The sequence below is a fragment of the Lynx canadensis genome, chromosome A3 (assembly GCF_007474595.2).
Source record: "Lynx canadensis isolate LIC74 chromosome A3, mLynCan4.pri.v2, whole genome shotgun sequence".
Taxonomy (NCBI): Eukaryota; Metazoa; Chordata; class Mammalia; order Carnivora; family Felidae; genus Lynx; species Lynx canadensis.
In genome coordinates this window covers 29,458,109-29,481,134 of record NC_044305.1, presented here as the reverse complement: position 1 = coordinate 29,481,134, position 23,026 = coordinate 29,458,109, and the positions used below count along the sequence as shown (strand labels likewise).

General features: G+C 52.3%; 3 protein-coding genes across 16 annotated transcripts in view; all 3 read left to right on the top strand.

Annotated features, from left to right (window-relative positions):
• The first annotated feature begins 251 nt into the window (after positions 1-251).
• Positions 252-10,268, top strand: LZTS3 (leucine zipper tumor suppressor family member 3). Of its 9 annotated transcripts, none has more exons than XM_030309946.1 (6): positions 278-328; positions 4,243-4,324; positions 4,952-5,114; positions 5,695-6,171; positions 6,490-7,353; positions 7,694-10,268. In XM_030309946.1, exons 3-6 carry the CDS (start codon positions 5,043-5,045, stop codon positions 8,390-8,392), a joined length of 2,112 nt encoding a protein of 703 aa, XP_030165806.1. In that variant the 5' UTR covers positions 278-328; positions 4,243-4,324; positions 4,952-5,042; the 3' UTR covers positions 8,393-10,268. The 9 variants fall into 9 exon arrangements, with proteins under 9 accessions (XP_030165808.1, XP_030165806.1, XP_030165805.1 ...); XM_030309945.1 differs by lacking the exon at positions 278-328 and adding an exon at positions 391-1,148; XM_030309948.1 differs by lacking the exon at positions 4,243-4,324 and having other exon boundaries at positions 252-328.
• A 2,006-nt stretch (positions 10,269-12,274) lies between these two features.
• Positions 12,275-23,026, top strand: part of UBOX5 (U-box domain containing 5) — a 37,866-nt gene continuing 27,114 nt past the window's right edge. The window contains exon 1 of one of the 3 annotated variants that reach the window (XM_030309955.2): positions 12,275-12,368. The gene's annotated coding sequence lies outside the window, so the exon portion shown is untranslated. Of the gene's footprint in view, positions 12,369-14,576; positions 14,639-23,026 lie in introns of those variants that run through there. The other 2 variants (XM_030309960.1, XM_030309956.1) reach the window with 2 other exon arrangements.
• FASTKD5 (FAST kinase domains 5) lies at positions 12,285-22,409 on the top strand. Of its 4 annotated transcripts, none has more exons than XM_030309938.1 (2): positions 12,285-12,368; positions 19,681-22,409. In XM_030309938.1, the coding sequence occupies exon 2, from the start codon at positions 19,721-19,723 to the stop codon at positions 22,163-22,165; it is 2,445 nt and encodes an 814-aa protein (XP_030165798.1). In that variant the 5' UTR covers positions 12,285-12,368; positions 19,681-19,720; the 3' UTR covers positions 22,166-22,409. The 4 variants fall into 4 exon arrangements, with proteins under 4 accessions (XP_030165798.1, XP_030165800.1, XP_030165801.1 ...); XM_030309940.1 differs by lacking the exon at positions 12,285-12,368 and adding an exon at positions 13,145-13,223; XM_030309941.1 differs by lacking the exon at positions 12,285-12,368 and adding an exon at positions 13,230-13,372.

Below are 23,026 nucleotides of genomic sequence, written 5' to 3'. Positions count from 1 at the left end.
GAGCAGAGGGGCTCGGGACCGACTTACGCAGCCTTGGAGAAGGCGAGATAGAGGGGTCCCAAGCGCGAACCTGGACGCAGCTACAAAGGGGTTAAGGCATTGCGCCCCGCCCCAGCCTGGGGATTGGCGGCCCCGGGGGGCGTGGCCGGAGGGCGGGCCCGCGTTTGCCGCAGCCGCGGGTGGGCGGGGCCCGGGCGGGGAGCGGGAGGGGCGCGGAGCGGAGCCGGGCCCGCGCCGCGCGCCCCGCCGGGCGGGCTTCGGGCTGCGCCAGCGAGCCGGGCCGGTGGCGCCCGCGCCGAGGACCCCGCGCTGGACCCCGAGGCAGCGAGTAAGTGAGGCCAGCCCACCCCGGCACCCCTCCCGGCTCCGACCTATCGCCGTGCCCGCTGCACCTAGATGCTCGTCCGGCCGGACCCGGAGCTGGGGAGGGGGCGCGTCCCGCTGCTGGGGTCCCAGGGCGGGGGAGGGGAGTGGAGATAAGGCCGATGATGTCATGGATGCTTCACCAGGCCTGGGGGGAGGTGGCGGCCGGAGGGGGTGCGGCCCGGATTATGTCACCTCTTCCCTCTGCGCCCCGCCCCCCGGGGCCACACGCGCTGGTAGGGAGCAAGGGGAGGTGCGAGAGGGATTTCCTGCACCACAGAGACCCTAAGGCACCTCTTCGGGACAGCCTGTGGCCGGGGTCTCCGAGCTGGCGCTGCGGGCCGTGGTCTGCTGGTGAATGGCGAACACCCCCACTTCCCTGCGCGGAAGCTCGTGTGTGCGCGCGTGTGTGTGCTGGGGTGGTGGGGGGGCGCTGTCAGCCCCCTCAGTCCTTAAACACCAGCTTCACCAGAGCCAGGATCTAGGAGATGGTTCCCTTCCCCCGTTTGTGCCAAGGGAAGGTGGGTCTCTCCTCACACATCCCAAAGAAGTTCTGAAGACCTCTGCACCCCAAAACCCTTACAGTGCCCCTAATCCCCTTTCTCCCTCAGTCCTTCTTCCCGGAAGCCCTTCCTGATTTTTCTGTTCGGATTCATTGCCTCTCTGCATTGCTCATAACATGCATTCCAACATGCACTCTCTCTGCATCTCCTCAGGGTCAGGGCCCGGAGACCCCCAAGACTCTGCCATCTGTGCCCCAGGGCACCCACAGGCCAGTCCCGGGGGTAAGCCTCAGAGTGAAATCTCCCTGGAGTAGCCTGAGCCAAGTGCCCCAAGGCCCCTGCTCCCCTGGGATGATCAGGGATGCTGTCCTGGGAGGCAGCATTTGGATTGGTCCTTGAAGGATGCAGGGTGGGCATAGAGATCTGGGAAGAGATTTTGTGTGGAGTGGAGAGGGGCTCAGGTTAGGGGGAGTAGGATGGGCAGTAGGAGATGCCTTGGAGGCCCTGCCGCAAGCTCTGCTCTGGTTCTGGGGACTGAGAGAAATGCCAGGCCTTTTACCCATAATACATTTACTTCTTAAGATTCCTGTAAGGTAGGTGTGAAAACCCGAGGTGAAATAACCTGCATGCGTTCATCCCTAATCAGTTCAGCTGGGATTTACACTTGAGCTGATGCCTCCAGAACTCCTTCGACTGTTCTTGGTGCTGCTCTTGGAAGAATTTAGGCAGAGCGGAGACAAGATCAGTTTTGCCCTTTAGAAAGAGTCCTCTGGCAGCTGTGTGTAGGAGGGAGTGCAGGGGGAAAAGGCCAGTGAGGAGCCCCCAGCAAGGGTGCTGGCAAGAGGGGCTACTGAAAGCTTTAGGGGGTAAATGGGTTGGTATAGGAGCCTCTGAGACCACAAGAGAAGGGTGGAGTGTTCTTAGCTTTAGGAAGGACATAGGTAGGGAGGGGTTGAGTGGTCATGGGGTTGGAGGGACCTGCCCATGCAAACCCCAGATATAGTTCATTTGGCCCCTTTGCGACCATCAATACTGTGCATAATGCCCCAGGCACTGAAGGTTGATGGTACAGAGAGGTAGAATTGGGCAACCTGTCATCTCAGGTGCTCGAGCTGATGCCATGAGGCTGCCTATGCAGACCACACTCAGCTACCTGGGCCAGTTCAGGACCCGGACCCATACACGAAGCTCAAACCCTTCCTCTGGGCTCAGTTTCTGCCTGTCAGGGAAACATATGCCCCTCTTTGTCCTGCCAGCTCCCTGCTGGGGTTTTGAGAAAAGAAGCTGCAGCAGCCCAAACTTGGGAGAGGCAAGGGGCAGGGAACATTTGCATGAGGTTGATCATGACAGGTTAGAAATGGCAATTCCCTCTTTGGGGAACGAGGCCCCAGGGAGAGCTGCTGTGAGTTGACAATCAAAGATTCCCCAGGTAGAGCAGGAGATGGTCCCGGGAGACAGTCCTGGGAACACCTCATTTCCAACTAGGTCTCTGGGCATTGAGCTTGTCTGGAGACCACACACATTCCAGGGAAATAGTGGGGCAGAGTGGCATACAATCAGCCCCAACCTATGGCAGGTTCTTCTTCCCTGAATCTCAGAGAAGGTAGTACTGCATGTTTGTAATGCACCGTACAGCTCATAAAGCACCTTCGCAAACATTATCCTCTGTCACTGTCATGATCAATGTGATCACTTCTGAAGTTTGCGCCTGCCCACATCCAGGCATCTGGTGTAGCCCCCTTGCCTAGATCTCTAATCTCGCTATTGGCACCTTCCTTCACCATATCAACATACTCAGGTTTCTACCATGCTTAATTTAAAATTAGGGGCGCCTGGGTGGCGCAGTCGGTTAAGCGTCCGACTTCAGCCAGGTCACGATCTCGCGGTCCGTGAGTTCGAGCCCCGCGTCGGGCTCTGGGCTGATGGCTCGGAGCCTGGAGCCTGTTTCCGATTCTGTGTCTCCCTCTCTCTCTGCCCCTCCCCCGTTCATGCTCTGTCTCTCTCTGTCCCAAAAAAATAAATAAAAACCGTTGAAAAAAAATTTTTTTTTAATTAGAAAAGAGCCTTTGGATCCCAAACCACCTTAAACTACTGTCTTCTCTGACCTTGTCTTTTAGCAGAGAACTCTCCCGTCTTTCCCTCCAGATCCGTCTACTCCTCTAGTCTGGCTTTGCTATTCACCACTTTTCTGAAGCCATTCTCTCATAGACACCAGTGAGGTTTCCACCTGCCAAATCCAAGATACACCTCCCAATCCCAATTTTACCTGGCCTCTTTTTACTACTGGGAGCTGCTCCCACATTCTCGAAGCCCCCCAGCTTGGTTTGCAGGGCCTGCCTTCTTCTGGCCTCCGTCTTGAGTCCACACTGCCTCCCAGACTTCCGGGGCTCTGACCCCCCTAGTTCGATGCTGGGCTCCACCCACACCACCCTTGAATGCTGACCACCCCAGTCTCTCCTTCCATCCAGTAGGTGAGAAAGATCTTTCTCTGGTCCTTCCCAAAGTACCTGTTTCCCCAAACAGTCTCCCTCTGTTTTGTTAAGGGTGTCACATCCACCCTGATGCCCCAGCTGAGATTCCTCCCTTGCCCCCACCATTGAACCCCATCTCCATGAAGTTTTGCCTTTTTTCCTCCCAACCCTGCCCAGGTCTTCCCACTGGTTTCAGGCTTCAGGCTACTCAGCCTTCATCCTTCTAGTCCCCAGCTGCTCCCTACACTGGACTCAAGGATGCTGAGAAGGGGGTCATGCTTAGGGTGGGAGGGGTCTTTTTGAGTTGAAGGGTAGCTGGGCTGGAGTATGTGGGGAGTGGGGGCAGTGCAGGAACTAGGGTCAGACATGAGAGGTAAGAAGGCACTCACTCTCAGGGTCCTGCATTTACTGATACTGCACTTAAATTACTAGGTGCATCCCTGGCCTCACCCTAGTCTCAGCCCTGCATGTGGGGACAGACTGGCTCTAGGGAGGGAGGTGGTACAGTACTCTTCTCCACCCCTGGGGGGCAGATGCTGAGAGAATGGAATTTTACAAAGGCAGTGGGGACTGGCTTGGAAGTGAACTTCCCAACCACTTAAAGCTGTAATTCCAGGTGTGGTAGCCAAAAGACTCCTGAAGGGCAAGATTTTTGTCAGGATCCCCTGGTCTGGGGCCTAATAGCAAGGCCACGGCATGAGAATAGGCATCTGGGTAGAAGACAGTCTGAGGGGCACTGAGGTGCCACCTGGACCCCTTCATCTTCGTAGAGAAGGAGGGCTCCTTGCCTGGTTTCTCATGGGAGTAGAGGGTAAAAGCCTGAAGGGTGCCCCTGCCACCTCTGACAAACGTATTTGAGGGTCTACATCCACGGCTGGCACTGCCTGGTGCCTTTGCCTCGCTAGATTATGCGGATCTCTGGGGCAGGTGTTTCCAGGTGTGGATTTGAGACAAAAGAACCAGGAAGCGGGGCCTCCCAGAGCACAGGTAACCCGAGGCCCTGTCGCCCTGCTTGCGCTGCTCCCCCTGCTCTTGTGGGCTGGCCTTAGGGGAGGGAGGGGGGGCGCACGCTCACGGAAGGGCTCAGAGAACTTCGCGGTTCAGGGTCCATAGAGAACGGGGGGAGGCAGTAATCCAGGAAGTCTTCCCGGTGGCAGTGAATTCTTAGTGGGGGATCGGCCGCGCGGAATCCCCTGCGGGCGCAGCTGGGTGCAGAAGCCCCGCCCCTCGCCCCGCCCACCTGTGGGAAACGCTGGCCGGGAGGGAGGCAAGGCCCGCGCCCGCAGCTGGCTGCACCTCGTCCTCTGCCCCGGCCTCAGCCAGCGCCCGGGCTTCTGCAGGGGTACTGACCTTGGCAAAGGGGCCCCTCGTGCGGCCGAGTTGGGGAGACCTCGGGAAGATCCCCTCGCCAGGCGCGACTGCCGCGGTCCCCGGCCGTCTGCGGGGGGTGGGGCTTGCCTGAGGTGGCGCCCACAGGCGACCCACGGGCGCGCGGCAGCTGCAGCTCCCGCCTTCCCGCACCGAGACCTCGGTCCTCTCCAGCGCCCGCCGCCTCGGGGCGCCTGACACGCGGCAGCTCCACGAGGTAGGTCCTTCGTTCCTCCCATTTCGCAGAGGAGAAAACTGCAGTCCGGGATGGCTCAGTCGGCCCGTCCAAAGTCGCACAGCTGGTTCGGGCCGAGCCCCGACTGCGAGAGTGAGGCACATGGCCCCTGCAGACCGGGCCTCGGAGGGTCCCAGGCTTGAGGACCCGTCGGCCCCCCACCCCCTTGGAAAGGCAAGGAGAGGAGCCTGCGCTGGTAGTGAGCCTCCACTTCTTCCCTTGACTGCAACACCCTAGGTTAGGGGCCGGGGAAGGACCTCCCCCCCACCCACACACACAATATTTGGGTAGGGGTGGGTTCTCTCCCTCTCTTACTTTCTGAGGGTCCCTGTTGAATTCGGGTATTATTGTCCCCTTCCAGCCTCCTATCCCCAGCCCATGCGGTTGGGTCGTAAGTGCCCAGACCCAAGGTCAAGAACACCTAAATTCTGAGGGCTGCAGTGAAGAACTAGGGCTCATGGAGGAGGTGGGGTTGAGGCAGGAGCTGAGGAGAGGAATGCAAAGCTGGGGGGGGGGATGTGCATGGTGCCCTGGGGCCTGGGCTTCATCAGGTGGGCAACAGGCACCTCGTTACCAAGCTGTCCTCTTACCCTGGCCCCACTCCTTCACCCTGGGTGTCTGGGAACCCTTGTGCCCATTAGAGGGAAGGGGACACCAGAGGGTGGGGCGCAGGTGGTGCTGGGGCTGACTTGGCTGGGGTGGTGGGAGTGGGGGTGGGACTGACCTATCTTTGCCTTCCCACCTGTGCCCACAGTGCCCCCTTGGCTTAGTCATGGCGAAGCTGGAGACACTGCCTGTGCGTGCTGACCCAGGGCGGGATCCTCTCCTGGCCTTTGCCCCTCGGCCCTCTGAGCTCGGACCCCCAGACCCTCGCCTGGCCATGGGCAGTGTGGGCAGTGGGGTGGCCCATGCCCAGGAGTTCGCCATGAAGAGTGTGGGCACCCGCACAGGGGGTGGGGGCAGCCAGGGCAGTTTCCCCGGCCCCCGCAGCAGTGGTGGTGGGGCGAGCAGGGAGAGGCCAGGCCGCTACCCCTCAGAAGACAAGGCTCTCGCCAACTCCCTCTACCTCAACGGCGAGCTGCGGGGCAGTGACCACACTGATGTCTGCGGCAATGTGGTGGGCAGCAGTGGTGGCAGTAGCAGCAGCGGTGGCAGTGACAAGGCCCCACCACAGTATCGTGAGCCCAGCCATCCGCCCAAGCTCCTGGCCACCTCTGGCAAGCTAGACCAGGTCAGTCCCCAGGGCCCTTTTCTGGGAGATGGGAGGCCGTCCAGAGAGGAGGATCAAGTGGGCCCTGGAGGTGGGGTTGTGGGGGCCAGAGGTTGGGCTAAGAAGCCATGGGGAGGGGTCTTGAGGGCCAAGTCTAGCTGGTGGTCCCAGGGCAGAGACTTGGTTTTCAGGTAGCGTGAGGTGGAGACCCAGCTTCAAGGGACCCTGAGGATGGAGATTAATTGGGGGCGGAGCTGAACGTGTCTCAGAGGGAAGAGGCTGGAGCCAGGGCTAAGGCCCCATTCTGATGCCCACTCCCCCTTGCTTGCTTTTACTCAGTGCTCAGAGCCGCTAGTTCGGCCTTCAGCCTTCAAGCCCGTTGTACCCAAGAACTTCCACTCCATGCAGAACTTGTGCCCCCCGCAAACCAATGGTACTCCTGAGGGGCGACAGGGTCCTGGTGGTCTCAAGGGCGGACTAGACAAGTCTCGGACCATGACCCCAGCGGGCGGGGGTGGGGGCGGCCTCTCAGACTCCGGCCGGAACTCACTCACAAGCCTGCCCACCTACAGCTCCAGCTATAGCCAGCACCTGGCGCCCCTCAGTGCCTCCACCAGCCACATCAACCGCATCGGCACTGCCAGCTATGGTGGTGGCAGCGGCGGCAGCAGCGGTGGTGGCTCGGGCTACCAGGACCTGGGAACCTCCGACAGTGGGCGGGCCTCCAGCAAGAGTGGGTCGTCGTCCTCCATGGGTCGGCCAGGCCACCTGGGGTCTGGGGAGGGCGGAGGTGGAGGCCTGCCCTTCGCGGCCTGCTCACCACCCTCGCCCAGTGCTCTGATCCAGGAGCTAGAGGAGCGGCTGTGGGAGAAGGAGCAGGAGGTGGCAGCCCTGCGGCGGAGCCTGGAACAGAGCGAGGCCGCGGTGGCCCAGGTGCTGGAGGAGCGGCAGAAGGCGTGGGAGCGCGAGCTGGCTGAGCTGCGGCAGGGCTGCAGTGGGAAGCTGCAGCAGGTGGCCCGCCGCGCCCAGCGCGCCCAGCAGGGCCTACAGCTGCAGGTGCTGCGACTGCAGCAGGACAAGAAGCAGCTGCAGGAGGAGGCAGCCCGGCTGATGCGGCAGCGGGAAGAGCTTGAGGACAAGGTGGCCGCCTGCCAGAAGGAGCAGGCTGACTTCCTGCCCCGGATGGAGGAAACTAAGTGGGAGGTGCGGGCAGGGGGCTTGGGCTTTCCCCCTCTGAGTCTCCTTCCTTCTGTCCCTCCAGAGAAACCCAGAGCTGTGGCCCACTGTCACAGGGGAGTGAAGGGGAGGGAGACAAAAACGATTAGGAATGTCTGTGGGCACCAGAGCGGGCCCAGGGCTGTGTGAGCTGAGCCAGGTGTGTCCTGAGTCCGAGGAGGGCCCGGTGTGTCCTTCCTGAATGTCCCATGAGCTGACGCTGTGTCTGGGCATGCTGTGTGCCTCTGGGGCTGGATGTGGTGGCTGTGGTGCCAGCCAACAGGGCTCTGCCTTGACCCTGGCCCTCCTCGCCTCTGCCCCTGTGCAGGTGTGCCAGAAGGCAGGGGAGATCTCCCTCCTGAAGCAGCAGCTGAAGGACTCGCAGGCCGACGTGTCCCAGAAGCTGAGCGAGATCGTGGGGCTGCGCTCGCAGCTGCGGGAGGGCCGGGCCTCGCTGCGGGAGAAGGAGGAGCAGCTGCTCAGCCTGAGGGACTCCTTCGGCAGCAAACAGGCCAGCCTGGAGCTGGGTGAGGCCGAGCTGCCCGCGGCCTGCCTCAAACCTGCGCTGACCCCCGTGGACCCGGCGGAGCCCCAGGATGCCCTGGCCACGTGCGAGAGCGACGAGGCCAAGATGCGCCGGCAGGCCGGGGTGGCCGCCGCCGCCTCGTTGGTTTCCTTGGACGGGGAGGCGGATGCTGGCGGGGAGAGCGGGACGCGGGCCCTGCGGCGGGAGGTGGGGAGGCTGCAGGCCGAGCTGGCGGCCGAGCGGCGAGCCCGGGAGCGCCAGGGAGCCAGCTTCGCGGAGGAGCGCCGCGTGTGGCTGGAGGAGAAGGAGAAGGTCATCGAGTACCAGAAGCAGCTGCAGCTGAGTTACGTGGAGATGTACCAGCGCAACCAGCAGCTGGAGCGGCGGCTGCGGGAGCGCGGGGCTGCGGGGGGCGCCAGCACACCCACCCCGCAACACGGCGAGGAGAAGAAAGCCTGGACGCCCTCCCGCCTCGAGCGCATTGAGTCCACAGAAATCTGACCCCCCCCCCCCCCCAACATGGGCATGTGGCCTTTTGACAAATGCCCTGTCAAAGGCCAGAGTCCACAGTGTCTCCTCCCCACCTTCTCTCTTCCCCATGTCCCCCATGTCCCCAGACCAAAGAGGTTCTCAAAGCAGCTGTGACCAGACCCCTCCCCTCCCCCCACTGGGGGCCCTCCAGGCCCTATGGCTAGGCAACCCACTCGGACCCTCCTCCCAAGGAGGGGATAGAGGGAGGCAGAATGAGTGGGGGTTGAGGGGCCCAGGCAGCAGGGGAGCCCATGCTCCCCTTATTAGTGCTGCTTTGTTAGAGATGGAGATAGCAGGCCTGAAGTGCCATGAGGTGCCCCAGCCCCTTGGTAGGTCTGGGCTCCTACTGTTGGCCACCCCGGTGTCCAGTGATGCTCTCTGTTGTCACCTCCTAGGCCATGTAGTCTGAGAGGGCCTGCATGGGATCTGCTGAAGCTGACAGACCTTGGGCTCCTGGCCTCTCTCCTTCCTGCTCTATTACCCCTCCCTGGGCAGATTGGCAGGACAAGTGGGAGCAGATGGCCTGTCTGTGGTTGAGAGGGCTACTTGCCCAGCCCCTCCCCCGCCAAGGTCTCTTGGGCTTAGGCCTCAGAGCCTGGCCTGGTCCTGAGTGTATGTCCGTATGTGCGTATCAGGCCGGAGGGGAGGCTGGGGTGGAGGTTCAGTGCCCGGGGAAGATCTGCCCTCCTGTACTTGGGAAGGTTCACCTGGAGGCTTTTTAGCTCTACCCCACCCTTCCGGCCAGGATCCCACAGGGTGATAGCCCCATCTGCTTGGCTCACCCCACACCCAGGGCCACTGTCCGGCTCTAACTACAGCTAGTAAGTGCTACCTGCCTCTCAGGCACTCCCCTCACCCAGTTTCTGAGGTCATATGAGTGTCTGTGATGTCTTCCTGTGTCTTCTCCCACTCGATTCCCCCAGCCTCCCTCTGCTTTCACGCTCAGAACATCATTGTCCTAGGCCGCCTCTTCCCCCCAAACCTCACCTTTTCTTCCAGTAGAAAATTCTGCTTGATCTTTGGTGCACTGCCCACTTCCAAGCTCCAATGGGCCCAAGCCTGAGCCAGAGGCCTTTGTTTTGGGGGGCGAGGGGGATGGTTGTGATTGCCTTTGAAGGACAAAGCTGACCTGAGAGGAATACTGACCCCTGAGTTCCCAGGACCCTGGGTTTGCCCAGGGTAGGCCTGCATGGCCATCAGTGGGGGCTGGGACAGCAATGTCACTTCCCTCTCGGTATCCTCTCAGAGTCTATCTCCGTAAGACAGGAAGGGAAAGGCAAATTTCTAATTCACCAGCAATAAAAATTAGAGGAGGCTTGGCCCTCAACCCTTGTATTTCTCTCTTTTCACTCTCTTCCTCCCACCCCCAAGACTGGGTTTGGAGGGCAGGGTGGAGAGAGCTGGCAACTACTGTGAGCAAGTTCCCCAACCCCTGACCAGCCTCCTCCCATGACTGGTGACTGTTTAATGAGCTGTGCGTCCCCCACAAAAACAAGAGTGCCCCTCTGTGTGGCCTCTGTCCCTCTGCACAGCCCCTTCCCGGTGACCCTCACCAGATCTCTGAACTGGTTGGGGGAGCCATCCTGGTAATCACTGCCCATTCCACTCACCCCTCACTGCACCTGCCCCAGAACCTGGGCCTAGGCCAGAGGGGCAGGGGGAAGAGAAGGCATTAGTAGGAAAAAAAAAAAATAGAAAAAAAAAAAAAATGAACAGACTCAGCTTTGGGACTTCCAACCACAAAAGAAATTATATATAAATATATATAAATATATATCTCTACCATATGTGATGGAAAGACTTCGTTTTCTTTTCCCAAAGAAATAAAATGGAGAAAGCCTCTTGAGTGGCATTCTTTGGCCTGCTTGTGTCTTTGCAGGTTTGGGAGGTGAAGCTGGGTTAGGGGGGTGTGGAGGGCAAAGCTGGAGTAAACGGATTTCCCAGAGGAGGCATAAGTCCGGAGGTGCTCACTGGGCCATGCCAGAAGGTTGGCCCAAAGCCCAAGCTCCTCCATGTTGTCCAGGAGGAGTCGTGGTTCCAAGTTTCTGCCCGTGGCTTTCTCTTCGGCTAGGATTGTCACCCTGAAGGGTTTCTAGGTGGGTCCAACTCAGCATCTGGACACGAGGCTGCTGCTTGGAAGGTAGGTGATGCAGGACAGCTAGATGTAGTATCCTGAGCCATGTTACAGCGACTGGCCAAAGTTTGAGGGCAGAATACAAAAACACGAAGGCTGAGAACAGACTTGTAATCAGTGGTGAGGCCCCAAAGACAGAATGGACCCAAGAGTGCTGCGAGCATGGAGCTGTCCTTTGCGGGTAAGTGCTGTCCTTTATAATTGCTTCTGTCATCTTTACGGAGCCCCCCCCCCCCCTGTCAAGAATGCATCCTGCTGCAAGTAACAACTTGATTTACAAGAATTTAAAGGCTGGTTTATTTTTCCTTACCTGACAATTCTGGTCACAAGCATCCTGTCATAAGTATTGTTTCAAGGACATAAGACTTAATGTTCCTACTCTCCCATCCATAGTATGTAGTTCTCTCCATGCCACAAAGTGGCTGCCACAGCTCCACGAAGGGATTGAGGCAGTACTACTTTATCATGAAGATAAAAGTTTTCCAGAATCCTGCCGGTAAATTTCCCTTTACATGTTGATGGGCAGAACTGAGCGGCATCCTCTTCTCACTTCAAGGGAGGCTGGGAAACTGAGTATTTGGCAAAGAAGAACAGGACCGTCATGGCTGCATTGGAGCAATCTGGTTCATCCCCTGGGGATGGGCCCTCTGCTCTCTCTGGGTTCTTCTGGCAAAGAGAGTCCTAATCAGCAAGAAGGAATATTTGCTCTGGTCTGGCCCTAGTGAGAAAACCAGGCAAACAGTGCCCTCCGCAGAGCTCCAGAGTTGGGCTGCCAGGCTTGCCCCTCCTTGCAGTGAAGTGTCCTCGCTGCATTGGTTTTTGTCTCCCGGACAAGATGGTACCTTGGAGGGAAAGTCAGTTCTCAAGTCTCCTTCACAGCACTTAGGATAGGTGGACCAGCAACCAGGGCACTGACAAGGTATGACAAACCCAACCAGCAGTGCTCAAGTTTTCCCCAGAACGGCAGTGTTGGGTCAGGCCCTCTTGGAGGGTCTCTTCCTTGCTTAGGTGCTGATAGCAGCTCAGGTGTGAACCCCTCTACTTAGGGAGGTGAAGGATGACCCTGGCTTCATCTACTATATAGCACTGGCCTCCTCCAGCTCTGGCTCCTCATATCCATTTCTCCTAACAGGCTCGGCTCTTCATCACTAACTCTTCTCCTGAGAGCACTTCACAGATGCCTCTATTATTGATGATTACCCTCACCATACAGATGAGAAACTAGGCTTAGTGAGTTAATGTGATTTCTCTAAGGCTATAAAACCCTGGGTGGCGGGGCGCCCGGGTAGCTCCGATAGTTAAGCATCCCACTTCGGCTCAGGTCATGACCTCTCGATTTGTGCTCTGTGCTGACAGCTCAGAGCCTGGAGCCTGCTTCGGATTCTGTGTCTCCCCGTCTCTCGGCCCCTCCCCTGCTCATGCTCTGTCTCTCTCTGTCTCTCAATAATAAATAAATGTTAAAAAAAAATTTTTTTTTTTTTTAACCCTGAGTGGCGGTCTGGGATTCGAACCTGTATCTACGCTATTTAGCGACTTCCAGAGAGGTCCATCCACGGCGCTGTTTCGCCTCCGCGGGTCCTAGACTCCCCCGGCCTCTCGGCAACGTCCTACAATGGAAAACGTCCTTGGAAAACGCTGACAGAGCCTTTTGAGCCTCGGCCGCACCCGTCACCGGCGCAGCAGGCGGAAGTAGCGGGCAGTTGGCCGGAAGTGGAGCTGTGAGGTCCGGGTGTTGCTGGTGGAGTGGTGGTGGCGCGGAAGCTCGCGGGATCCAGGGTCTGGTGTTGCGGCGCCCGTGTTCACCAGGCTCAGGTGAGTGGCGGCGGCCGCGGATGAGGACTCGGCGGCCGCTCACTGTCCACCTGGGCCTTGGCCGCCTCTCCCGTCCTGGGCGGCGCAGGGCCGGGCGCTTCCGGGCCCGGGCTGCGGACTCCTCTCGCAGGCCCGTTTAGGCAGAATATCGGCGACCCCGCCACCCCGGAGTTCTGTGACCTTGGGCAATCGGTTCGTCTGAATCTTGACTTTTCCTCTGTGAGACGGAGATGATCACTGCCTGCCTCACAGGGCTGTTGTGGGAATCCAGTGAGGTGTTTTGCGGCACTTCGTTACCACACTTAACACGTGCACGCGACCCACTCAGGGATCTGGAGATGGGGTCTGTAGGTCTGGGGTAAGGTTCGAGATGACGCATTCCTGACCAGCTTCCAGGTGAGGCTGATGCCGCTGGTCCGCAGGCCCCTACGGTATTTTGCTTAGTACCCGGGTCAACTTGAGCCTTCAGTAAATATCAATACAGTGTATATCCTGTCCCCGTTTGTAACAGACGGTTTCTAGTTGCACATACCTAAGGTCGTTATTGATGTCTTCCTCCCTTTTCTCTCCAGAGGTAAGAAAAATAATTGCCCTTTCTCTTTCCGTACAAATCATGACACAGCTCTTCTGTCCTGACTCAGGGAGCTTTGGGCCCTCTTTAAACCAGTTAAACTCTTCCACTTCCTCAGGTCATGCTTCATTGCCTACTCACTGTAAACCCTTGGACAGTGAGTGCTTCTTCCTATGGAGCTGGCAGCCAAGTGCTTTAGCACCAACGTGTCTGGTGTTCTGTGCTCTAGTCATTTGTTGCAGCTGGAATGTGAATTCCTATTTTCCGCCCTTGGCTCACACTTGGTGAGTAGTAAGAAAGCCGCTTTTCCAGAACTAGATTGTACAACTCACTGCTCTGAATGGCCTCAGGCAAGCTCTGGCTTGATTTCACTACTGCCTGGGAGATCAAAATGAAATATGGAGACTCAGTGTTGCATAATGCAGCAGAGAAGGTGAGGCCTTTGGGAGTTGTGCAGGTCTAGTTTATTTGACAGTATGGTTTTCTTCCCCATCTATTGCTTTAGCAATCCTTTAGCCGTTCCATTCACATGGGCTGAGAGGACCTGAGTGTCTGCTCTCTGTTGCTATACCCAGAGATTTTCTTTTCTTTTTTCTTTCTTCCTTCCTTCCTTCCTTCCTTCCTTCCTTCCTCCCTCCCTCCCTCCCTCCCTCCCTCCCTCCCTTCCTCCCTCCCTCCCTTCCTTCCTTTCTTTCTCTCTCTCTCTCTCTCTTTCTTTTTAGCTGAGGGAGAGAGAGAGAATCTCAAGCAGGCTCCATGCCCAATGCAGAGTCCAACACATGGGGCTCGATCTCACCACTGTGAGATCATGACCTGAGCTGACACCAGGAGTCAAACATTTTACCAACTGAACCACCACCCAGGTGCCCCACATACCCAGAGATTTTCTAAAGACAGAGTGTGTGGAATCCTTTAAGAGCAGTGGCTCTAACAGTCATCTGTGGGGCCTTGTCAGACTGTATCTACTCAGGCCCTTCTTGCCATTCTGTTAGAGGAATAGCAGAGTCTTAGAAGGGGAGGAATGGCTATATAAACTAAAAAAAAAAAGTTTCACAGATAATTGTGGTGTGCTGTTTTCTCTGGTGAGAGTGGAAACTAGAATGAAGTGAAGGGGTTGGGCTGTTAGAATTGATTTTGGTTTGGCTTAACTCTGGGTGATACTTACATTGACCTAAACACCTTAGCACTGGTGTTTGACCTTTGACGTGGCAGTAGTAATAGATCCCTGTCTTGTAGGCTCTGCTCCAGTGTGGAAACTGAAGCACAGAAGAGTCTAGCCCAGTTAGCATTTGCATTAACAGCTAAGGATCCTTAGGTCAGTCACTAAGCCCTCACCAGAAGCATTAAACTTGGTAGACTCTTAACACCTAGAGGAAGTTAGTTTTCTGTTTTTTTTAATTCTCAGGGTTGCTCAACAAATTATTTGCTAAGACAAGATTAGAGTTTGAAGTATTCATTTATTTGTGGCAGTTTTACCAGGACATAGGAGGGTTATACCTTTCTAGCAAAAGGATGGAAATCAGAATTAAGAGAGGAGATCTAGTAACTGGTGAATTAAATATGCTGAGAGTGTTATATACTTAATCTACAGTTAGCATGGCTGTCTTCCACCGTCTGGCTCCCTTCCTCTAACTTCTGGACTGTAGTTTAAAATGAAGCTATTCGGCCTTGCTCAGACTTGTACCTGGAAGGTGGAAAGGTAAGATTCCTCACTCCTGTGAAATTACATCATTTAGGGTGGTTGGACAGTGCCAGGGGTCTCTGAGGCTCCTTTCTGGTTTATTAGGACCCCTAAAGAGAGGGGGAAGAGGATGTACATGTGGCACTTAAACTAGGAAAGGAGCTTTGTGCTGATGTCACATGTCTTTGAACCTCTAGAGAACGTGTCAGGCATTATTGATTGGGCATCTGTCTCATACCATTCCCTTTCCAGCTTTTTTCGGGATTCTCTGGGAGTCCTTAAGTAAGGAGGAGCTAACTCTCTCAGCTGTGCTTTCTCTATGTAGGCAACACATCCAGACAGCCTCTCCTTTGCAGTGCCTTTTCTCCTCACTGTTTTGCTTTATTGGTTCTGTATCTTCCGTGTGTTTCTTTCCCTTTCTTTCCCACAGCACTCAAGACCAGACTTCCAAAGTGATTATATTTCAGGCATATATTTGTAGATATGGTGCCTATACAGTTACACTAAAACTTGCAAGGTGAAAAAGTAAGTAGCTACTGTTTGCCATTTGCAGTTGGCTCTTCATGCCTCTATGATCCTTTATTTTGTCATCATTTCTGTTACTGGGCATTCAGAAAGAAATTCGAGGGGCGCCTGGGTGGCTCAGTCAGTTAAGCTTCGGACTCTTGATTTCAGCTCAGGTCATGATCTCACGGTTCGTGGGTTCGAGCCCTGCATCAGGTTGTGCGCTGACCGTATGGAGCCTACTTGGAATTCTCTCTTTCTTTTTTTTTTTTTTGTCTCTTTTTTTTTTTTTCCTCTCTTTCTGACCCTCCCCGCTCGCTTGCTCTCTCTCAAAAATAAACAAACGCTTAAAAAGAAAACAGTAGTTCTATAGACAGTAGGAATTACTTGGGCTAGAAAAACTTTTCAACGTTTTCCTTGAAACTTAACGTTACTTTCTTTGAATACTGATTGTCTTGAAGAATACCTTAATTTCCTGTTAGTACATGCATTTTGCGGATTTAATTTTTGTCAAAGTTGTACATGATTTACACAGTCACATAGTTTGATGGACTTATAACACTAAATATTCCCTTTCTCCTTTTTTTTTTTATGGTGATCTGTGATCAGTGATTATGTCTTGCTGAAAGCTCAGATGATGCTTAGCAATTTTTAGCAATAAAGTATTTTATAATTAAGATAGGTGTGTTTTTTAGATATAATGCTATTGCACACTTGACAGACTGCAGTATGGTGTAAACATAACTTTTCTGTGCACTGGAAAACCAGAAAATTCCTTTGACTCACTTTATTGTGACACTCGCTTTATTTCAGTAGTCTGGAACTGAATAGCACTATCTCAAGGTAACGCCTGTATTAGAGATGAGAGGGGCTTTTGAGTTCACCCAGTTCAAACCCACCAGCTCCCTGGCATCTGGAAACCCTGTAGATTGGTCAGGGTCCTCCCCACTTCTTTGTCTGGAATTTGACTCTTCTTGGCTAGAGTACACCAGCAATGTGGGTTTGGAATCAGACGATCTTTGATGTCAAACCCCACTCCATCCCTTAGCTGTGTAACCGTCAGCAGGTTCCTTAACCTTGTGAAGTCTCCTTTTCCTCATCTACAACATGGAGACCATAAAACCTACGTTACAGAGAGGTTGTAAGGATTGGAACTATATGCAGGTAAAAAACCTCATAGTAGGCTCGGCACAGAGGAGGCCCTAAGATAATTGTGGCTGTTGTTTTTTCCATCTTGGGACTTAACCTGTATTTTAGCATTTCAAAAAGAACCACATTAATTCAAAATGCAGACTCTCTATCACCGAAACAGAAATATTAATGTTCAAGGAAATGGTTCTTTTTTCATTTGAGGAGCATGCACAGTAATTTTATTCATTAAATACGCTTAGGTAGTATTAATTGAAGTAATTTAAATTATTTAATGTACTTTTATTTATTTATTTATTTTTAAAAGTTTATTTAGGGGCGCCTGGGTGGCTCAGTCGGTTGGGCGTCCGACTTCGGCTCAGGTGCTGATCTCACAGTTTGTGGGTTTGAGCCCCGCATCAGGCTCTGTGCTGATAGCCTGGACTGCTTCGGATTCTGTGTCTCCTTCTTTCTCTGCCCCTCCCCCACTCACGCTTTGTCTCACTCTGTTTTTCAAAAATAAATAAATGTAAAAAAAAAAAATAAAAAAAAACATTTATTTATTTTTGAGAGAGAGTGCGTGTTTGCAGGGGGAGGCAGAGAGACAGGGAGACAGAGAATCCCAAGCAGGCTCCATGCTGTCAGTGCAGAGCCACATGTGGGGCTTGAACTCATGAACCGTGACATCATGACCTGAGCCAAAATTGAGAGTTAAGGGGCGCCTGGGTGGCTCAGTCGGTTAAGCGTCCGACTTCGGCTTAGGTCATGATCTCACAGTTCGTGGGTTTGAGCCCCGCGTCGGGCTCTGTGCTGACAGCTCAGAGCCTGGAGTCTGTTTCAGATTCTGTGTGTCCCTCTCTCTCTGCTCCTCCCCTGTTCACTCTGTCTCAAGAATAAACAAAAAAAAAAAATTAAAAACAAACAAACAAAATCGAGAGTCAGATGCTTACCCTACTGAACTACCAAGGTGTCGCTAATGTGTTTTAAAATTATATTGTTTGGGATGCCTGGGTCACTCAGTCGGGGAAGCATCCGACTTCAGCTCAGGTCATGATCTCACAGTTTGTGGGTTCAAACCCCATATCGGGCTCTGTGCTGACAGCTCGAAGCCTAGAGCCTGCTTTGGATTCTGTGTCTCCCCCTCTGTCTGTCCCTCCCCTGCTCATGCTCTGTCTCCCTGTCTGTCTGTCTCTCTCTCTCTCTCTCTCTCTCTCTCAAAAATAAACTTTAAAAAAACTTTTTTTTAATAAAAAATAATATTATATTATTTATCGGGATGCCTGGGAGGCTCAGTCGGTTGACTCTTGATTTCAGCTCAGGTCATGATCCCATGATCCATTGTGGGATGGAGCCCCGTAACAGGCTCTGTGCTGAATTTGGAATTCTGCTTGGAATTCTCTCTCCCTCTGCACCTCCCCCCTCTCCCCCTTCTAGGGCGTGTGCGCACTCACTCTCTCAAATAAAAATGAAATAAAAAAAATTATTTATAAAGGTATTTGTTAAATTCATATACTCTTCTGTATTAACAGTTTCAATGCCAATAAAGAAGGAAAAGTTAATTTATCAAAGATATAATGGAAAGTCTCCCCACAAAGAAGTTATATAGTTCCTTTCCTTTCATATAAGTGTATTTTAGGTGATGGCACTCATTTGCGTTGTTTGTTCCAATGAGTATTTGTATGTGCATTTTCTCGTGTTGATGCTTGCCACACACTTATCCTGTAAGCCAGCCCCCTCCTTCTGGATGGACACTTATATTGTTTTCAGTTTTTTGCTTTTTTTTTCTTAAACATTTTATTTTTAAGTAATCTACACGTAATGTGGGGCTTGAACTTACAACCCCAAGATTCAAATTGCACACTCTGCCGACTCAGCCAGCCAGGCACCCCGATTTTTTGCTTTAGAGTAGCACAGATATTTTGTTAAAAAAAAAAAAAAAAAGTTTTGTTCCATCCCCCCCCCCCCCGCCCAGTTATTTCTTCTGAACTAGTTCCCAAGGTGATGAAGGTCTACAGATTTGAACAGTTGGTTGAGCATCTGACTCTTGATTTTGGCTCAGGTCATGATCCCAGGGTTGTGGGATTGAGCCCTGTATCAGGCTCTGCTCGGAGCATAGCATCTCCTTGAGATTCTCTGTCTCTCTCTCTCTCTCTCTCTCTCTCCATCTCCCCCTCTCCCTCTCTTAAAAAAACAAAAAACAGAGGGGTAGATTTGGGTTCCTGGACCATAGTTTGCTGACACCTGGTCTGTAACACCTGGACCCATAGATTGAAACTTGGTAGACGGAATGGTCCACAAGGTCATAGTAAAGATGTAAACGTATAAAGATTTCATGTAAAAGAATTCTCCTCTGGTTCACAAAGAAAGTAAAGCATACATTCCTACCATCCACAGAAGCCTGTGTAGCTCACAAAGCCACTGGCCTGCCCTGTGGTCACCTGGTTCTCATGCTATGGGCTCTGGAAGGAAGAAGAGGTTGACAGGGGAATTGGGCAGGTATTTCAGAAAGTCACCCTTGCGCCCTTAGAACCCGCAGGGGATTCTGTGCAGCAACAACCCTGTCAAGTCCACATCTTGGCAGCTCAGGGCTCACTGGGTTTTGCTTGTCAGGCGTTGGCATTTATCAAGTGGGAGGAAAGCTAAAAGCCTTTAGAGAAAGCAAGAGTATAGCAGAGTCTGTTTCATAGGCTCTCCTGGTTTCTACATGGGGGAAAGTGGGACCTGCACTGCTAGAGGCAAGATTTCAGCACCTGACTCCCTGGCAGCATTGCTAATCAGCTGCCTCCAGAGGAAAGCTGTGCTGCTTCCCTTGCACGTCAGCGGGGCAGGCGTGTGAGTTGGTGTTTCCTGAACCATGAGCCCAGCTTTGAGATGCTTTTTGCTTCCCACCCATGAATTGACAGCAGAGCTTCAGGCTGCTGCCTTCTGCCACCAAAATGAGTTTTTGAGTATATGTCCTAAATGCGTGCCTCTCTGCGATAGTGGTTCAAAGTCTGTGATAAGTCGCCTGGACAGGAGAATAGGCATCTTCTGGCAGGTGCAGGAGCAGCATTAGAAAACAGTTGAGTAAGGTGTGGGAAATGAGCATTAGAAAACAATTCTGTAGTCAAAAGTTTCATGCTTAGGAACAAGGAGGGTTATTGTGGGTATAATGAATTAAACTTTACATCAGGTCCCGCTTTTTACTTTTGGTGTTAGCGCAACAGCTTTAACCAACTTTCTTATTCTCCCAAGTGGGCCCTTTATGCATTGATATCAAGGAGAAGCAGTTTGTAGCCTTGATGTATGCTGTCTTGTCATTTGGGCATTCACTAGCATTGAACTTACTTGAGTGGACAGCAATGTAGTTTAATCCATTTCTTATAATGTGTAAATTTTGGTATTGTGATAGGTGGAAGCCACTTATTCTTCATCTACCCTTTTTTCAGTATCTGGCACCACCAATTCTGGCCCAGTCATTTGTGACCCATGGCTCTTGCGATATGCCGAAGATTTCCAGGTAGTTTCTGTGGAACGCCTCCCTGTCCAGCTCTAATCAAGCACCATGTAAACAAGAAATTGCCTGGACAAACCTGTAAGGACTGTGTTCTGACTGCCAAAACGATCAGTACTGACACCAGAACAACAGCCACTCTCAAGTTGTTAAAACCTTTAGGATATCGAGCGTTTTGCAGTCCTTTTGCCTACAGCACAGCCCGAAGTGTGACATATTGGAATGTGGGAAGCTACACACAGCCGAGGGGACAGGAGCCTCCAGAACACAGCGGCTTCTGCCATCCTGCCAAAAAAGTTGAGAACATTCATAGCATTTCCTCCTCTCAGAGGATCCTGACAACCAGCAGTGCCTTCCCAGGTTTGGAATTCAGCAGGACTTCTGCCTCTAAGGCCAGCACGTTGAAGCCAGGCTCACACAGGGCTGCGGGAGTTGAAGAGGATATAGAAATTTTTGATTCCTTTGAAGACCCCCGAGGTTTCCTACAGCTAAGACCAGAGTACCAGCTTCACAGCTATAACAGATCTGAGACTTGCCAGCCCCTGTCTGTTTCGGAAGGTGAATTAATTTTGCACAAAGTCACAGTTCATCAAGATAATCTCCAGCCTCAAGTCATTGCTGATTATTTCTGTAAGCTGAGCTCTTTGCCTGCAGAGCAGCATCCTGTTTTGCTGTCCAGCACCAGCTTTGCTTTGCTCTGCCAGCTGAGTGTGAAAAACATACAGTTCTTTGATGTCCCGGAGTTGATCAGTATTTTGAAGGCCTTTGTCAGTTTGGGAATCCCTCACTCCCATTCAGTGCTAGGTGTGTATGAAATCAGATTTTGCAGTAAGGTGTGGGAGATGAGTCTGGATCAACTTCTCTTGGTGGCTGATCTCTGGCGAAACTTGGGTCGCAGAGTACCTCGGTTTTTAAAAATCTTTTTTAGTTATCTTAATCTGCACTGGAAAGACCTATCCTTGTCCCAGCTGATTCACTTAATTTATATTATAGGTGAAAGTCGTCAGGCACCCCAAGACCTAATGCAAAAACTGGAATCATTGATTCTCAAGTACATAGATTTGATCAACTTAGAGGAGGTTGGTACAATCTGTTTGGGGTTCTTTAAATCAAGTAGTAATCTCTCTGAATACGTCATGCGGAGAATTGGAGACTTGGCTTGTGCTGACATGCAGCATCTGAGCAGTTATGCCTTAGTGAATATTCTTAAGATGTTCCGTTTCACTCACGTGGATCACGGAAATTTCATGAAGCAATTTGGCCAGATTGCTCCTCAGCGAATTCCTTTTCTAGGAGTTCAGGGTGTCATGCACCTGACTCTTGCTTGCTCAGCCTTACGCATCCTGGATGAAGGGATAATGAATGCTGTGGCTGCTTCTTTGCCTCCAAGGGTGGCATATTGCCGAAGTAAAGATGTTGCCAAGATTCTGTGGTCATTTGGAACTCTGAATTATAAGCCACCCAATACAGAAGAGTTTTATTCTAGCCTGATAAATGAGATTCACAGAAAGATGCCTGAGTTCAGTCGATATCCAGAACACCTGCTCACCTGCCTGCTGGGCCTGGCATTCTCTGAGTACTTTCCATTAGAGCTCATCAATTTTGCTTTGAGTCCAGGGTTCGTCAAGTTAGCTCAGGAGAGAAGTAAGTTTGAACTCACTAAGGAGCTATATACTCTTGATGGTACCGTTGGCATCGAGTGTCTAGATTACAGAGGCAATCGTCTTAGTGCTCACCTTCAGCAAGAGGGGTCGGAAATGCTGTGGAATTTAGCAAGGAAGGATATGTGCTCAAAGCCTGAATTCCTGGAAGCTCTCTTTTTACTAGAGAACATGTTGGGTGGGCCCCAGTACATCAAACACCATATGATTTTGCCTCATACCCGATCTTCTGACTTAGAGGTCCAGCTTGATGTTAACATGAAGCCATTACCCTTTAACAAAGAAGCCATACCAATTAAGGATGAAGCCAAATTAAGGCTTAAGCATGTGGGAGTCAGCATTACAGATGATTTGATGAATCAGCTACTAAAAGGGAAATCAAGAGAATGTTTCCAGGGAGAGATTGCATCAGAGACTGAACAGCGGGAAAGGGAATTAGAGAACGCACCTATACCTTTGGGGACCTCCCTTTGCAATGTGGCAGACAGATTGGGGGCTATGGAGATGGCTGGCCCTTGTCCCCCAGCTTGCACGCAGGCCCCACAAGTGAAGCTGGCTATTCAGTTGACAAATAAAAACCAATACTGCTATGGTTCCAGGGATCTGCTCGGACTGCACAATATGAAGAGGCGGCAGCTGAATCGGCTTGGGTACCGTGTAGTAGAGGTATCCCACTGGGAATGGCTCCCACTATTGAAACGAACTCGCTTAGAAAAGCTGATGTTCCTCCATGAGAAAGTGTTCACCTCTGCTCTCTGAAGGGCTTTCAGGGACATTGTTACTCATAAAGGCTATCGAGGTGTACTATGCAAGGTGTTGGGAAACAGTTACAAAAGCCAGCATGTAGGTTTGGTAATAAAATCATCTGTTGAAGAGACTTAGTTGTGCTCTTGTCAATGGCAGAGTGAAGTTTGTGTGTTACATGAATTAATTGTAACCTGGCCCCATTGTACAAGTTGTTGCTAATTTGTGCAGGTAACTAATAAACATCGTGAATTCCCTATTTTCGAGTAAGTCCTGTCTTATTTTTCTTCCTCTGTTTACTGGCCTTATCTCATGATTATTTTGAATTTGTAAGATAAAAGGGTAGTCAGACATTGTCAAAGCTAATTTTTAAAAAATGGTTTTCATATACTTTATTTTAAAATAAGAATCTTTTGGGGTGCCTGGGTAGCTCAGTCGGTTAAGCATTCGACTTCGACTCAGGTCATGATCTCACAGTTCGTGAGTTTAAAGCTCCATGTCGGGCTCTGCGCTGACAGCTCAGAGCCTGGAGCCTGTTTCAGATTCTGTGTCTCCTCTCTCTGCCCCTCCCCTGCTTGTGTTCTCTCTCAAAAGTAAAAAGTAAATAAATAAACATTTAAAAAAATAAAGGATCTTTTACAGCTTAATTTACATTTCAAGATCCACCCCCCCCCCCAACCAGCCATGTTCTCTTCACACCCTTTAAAATTAAAGTCTCATTCTCCTTTAGATTTGGTTGGTTGTCCTTAGTTGCTGGTTCTTCCTGTTTTAAACAGCAAGGATTAATGTCATTATCTTAGCTTAATTAATGTCATTCTCTTAGCCCCCCTTCTTCTGCATTTCTACTTCTCTTGAATAAGTTCTCCCTCTCCCCAC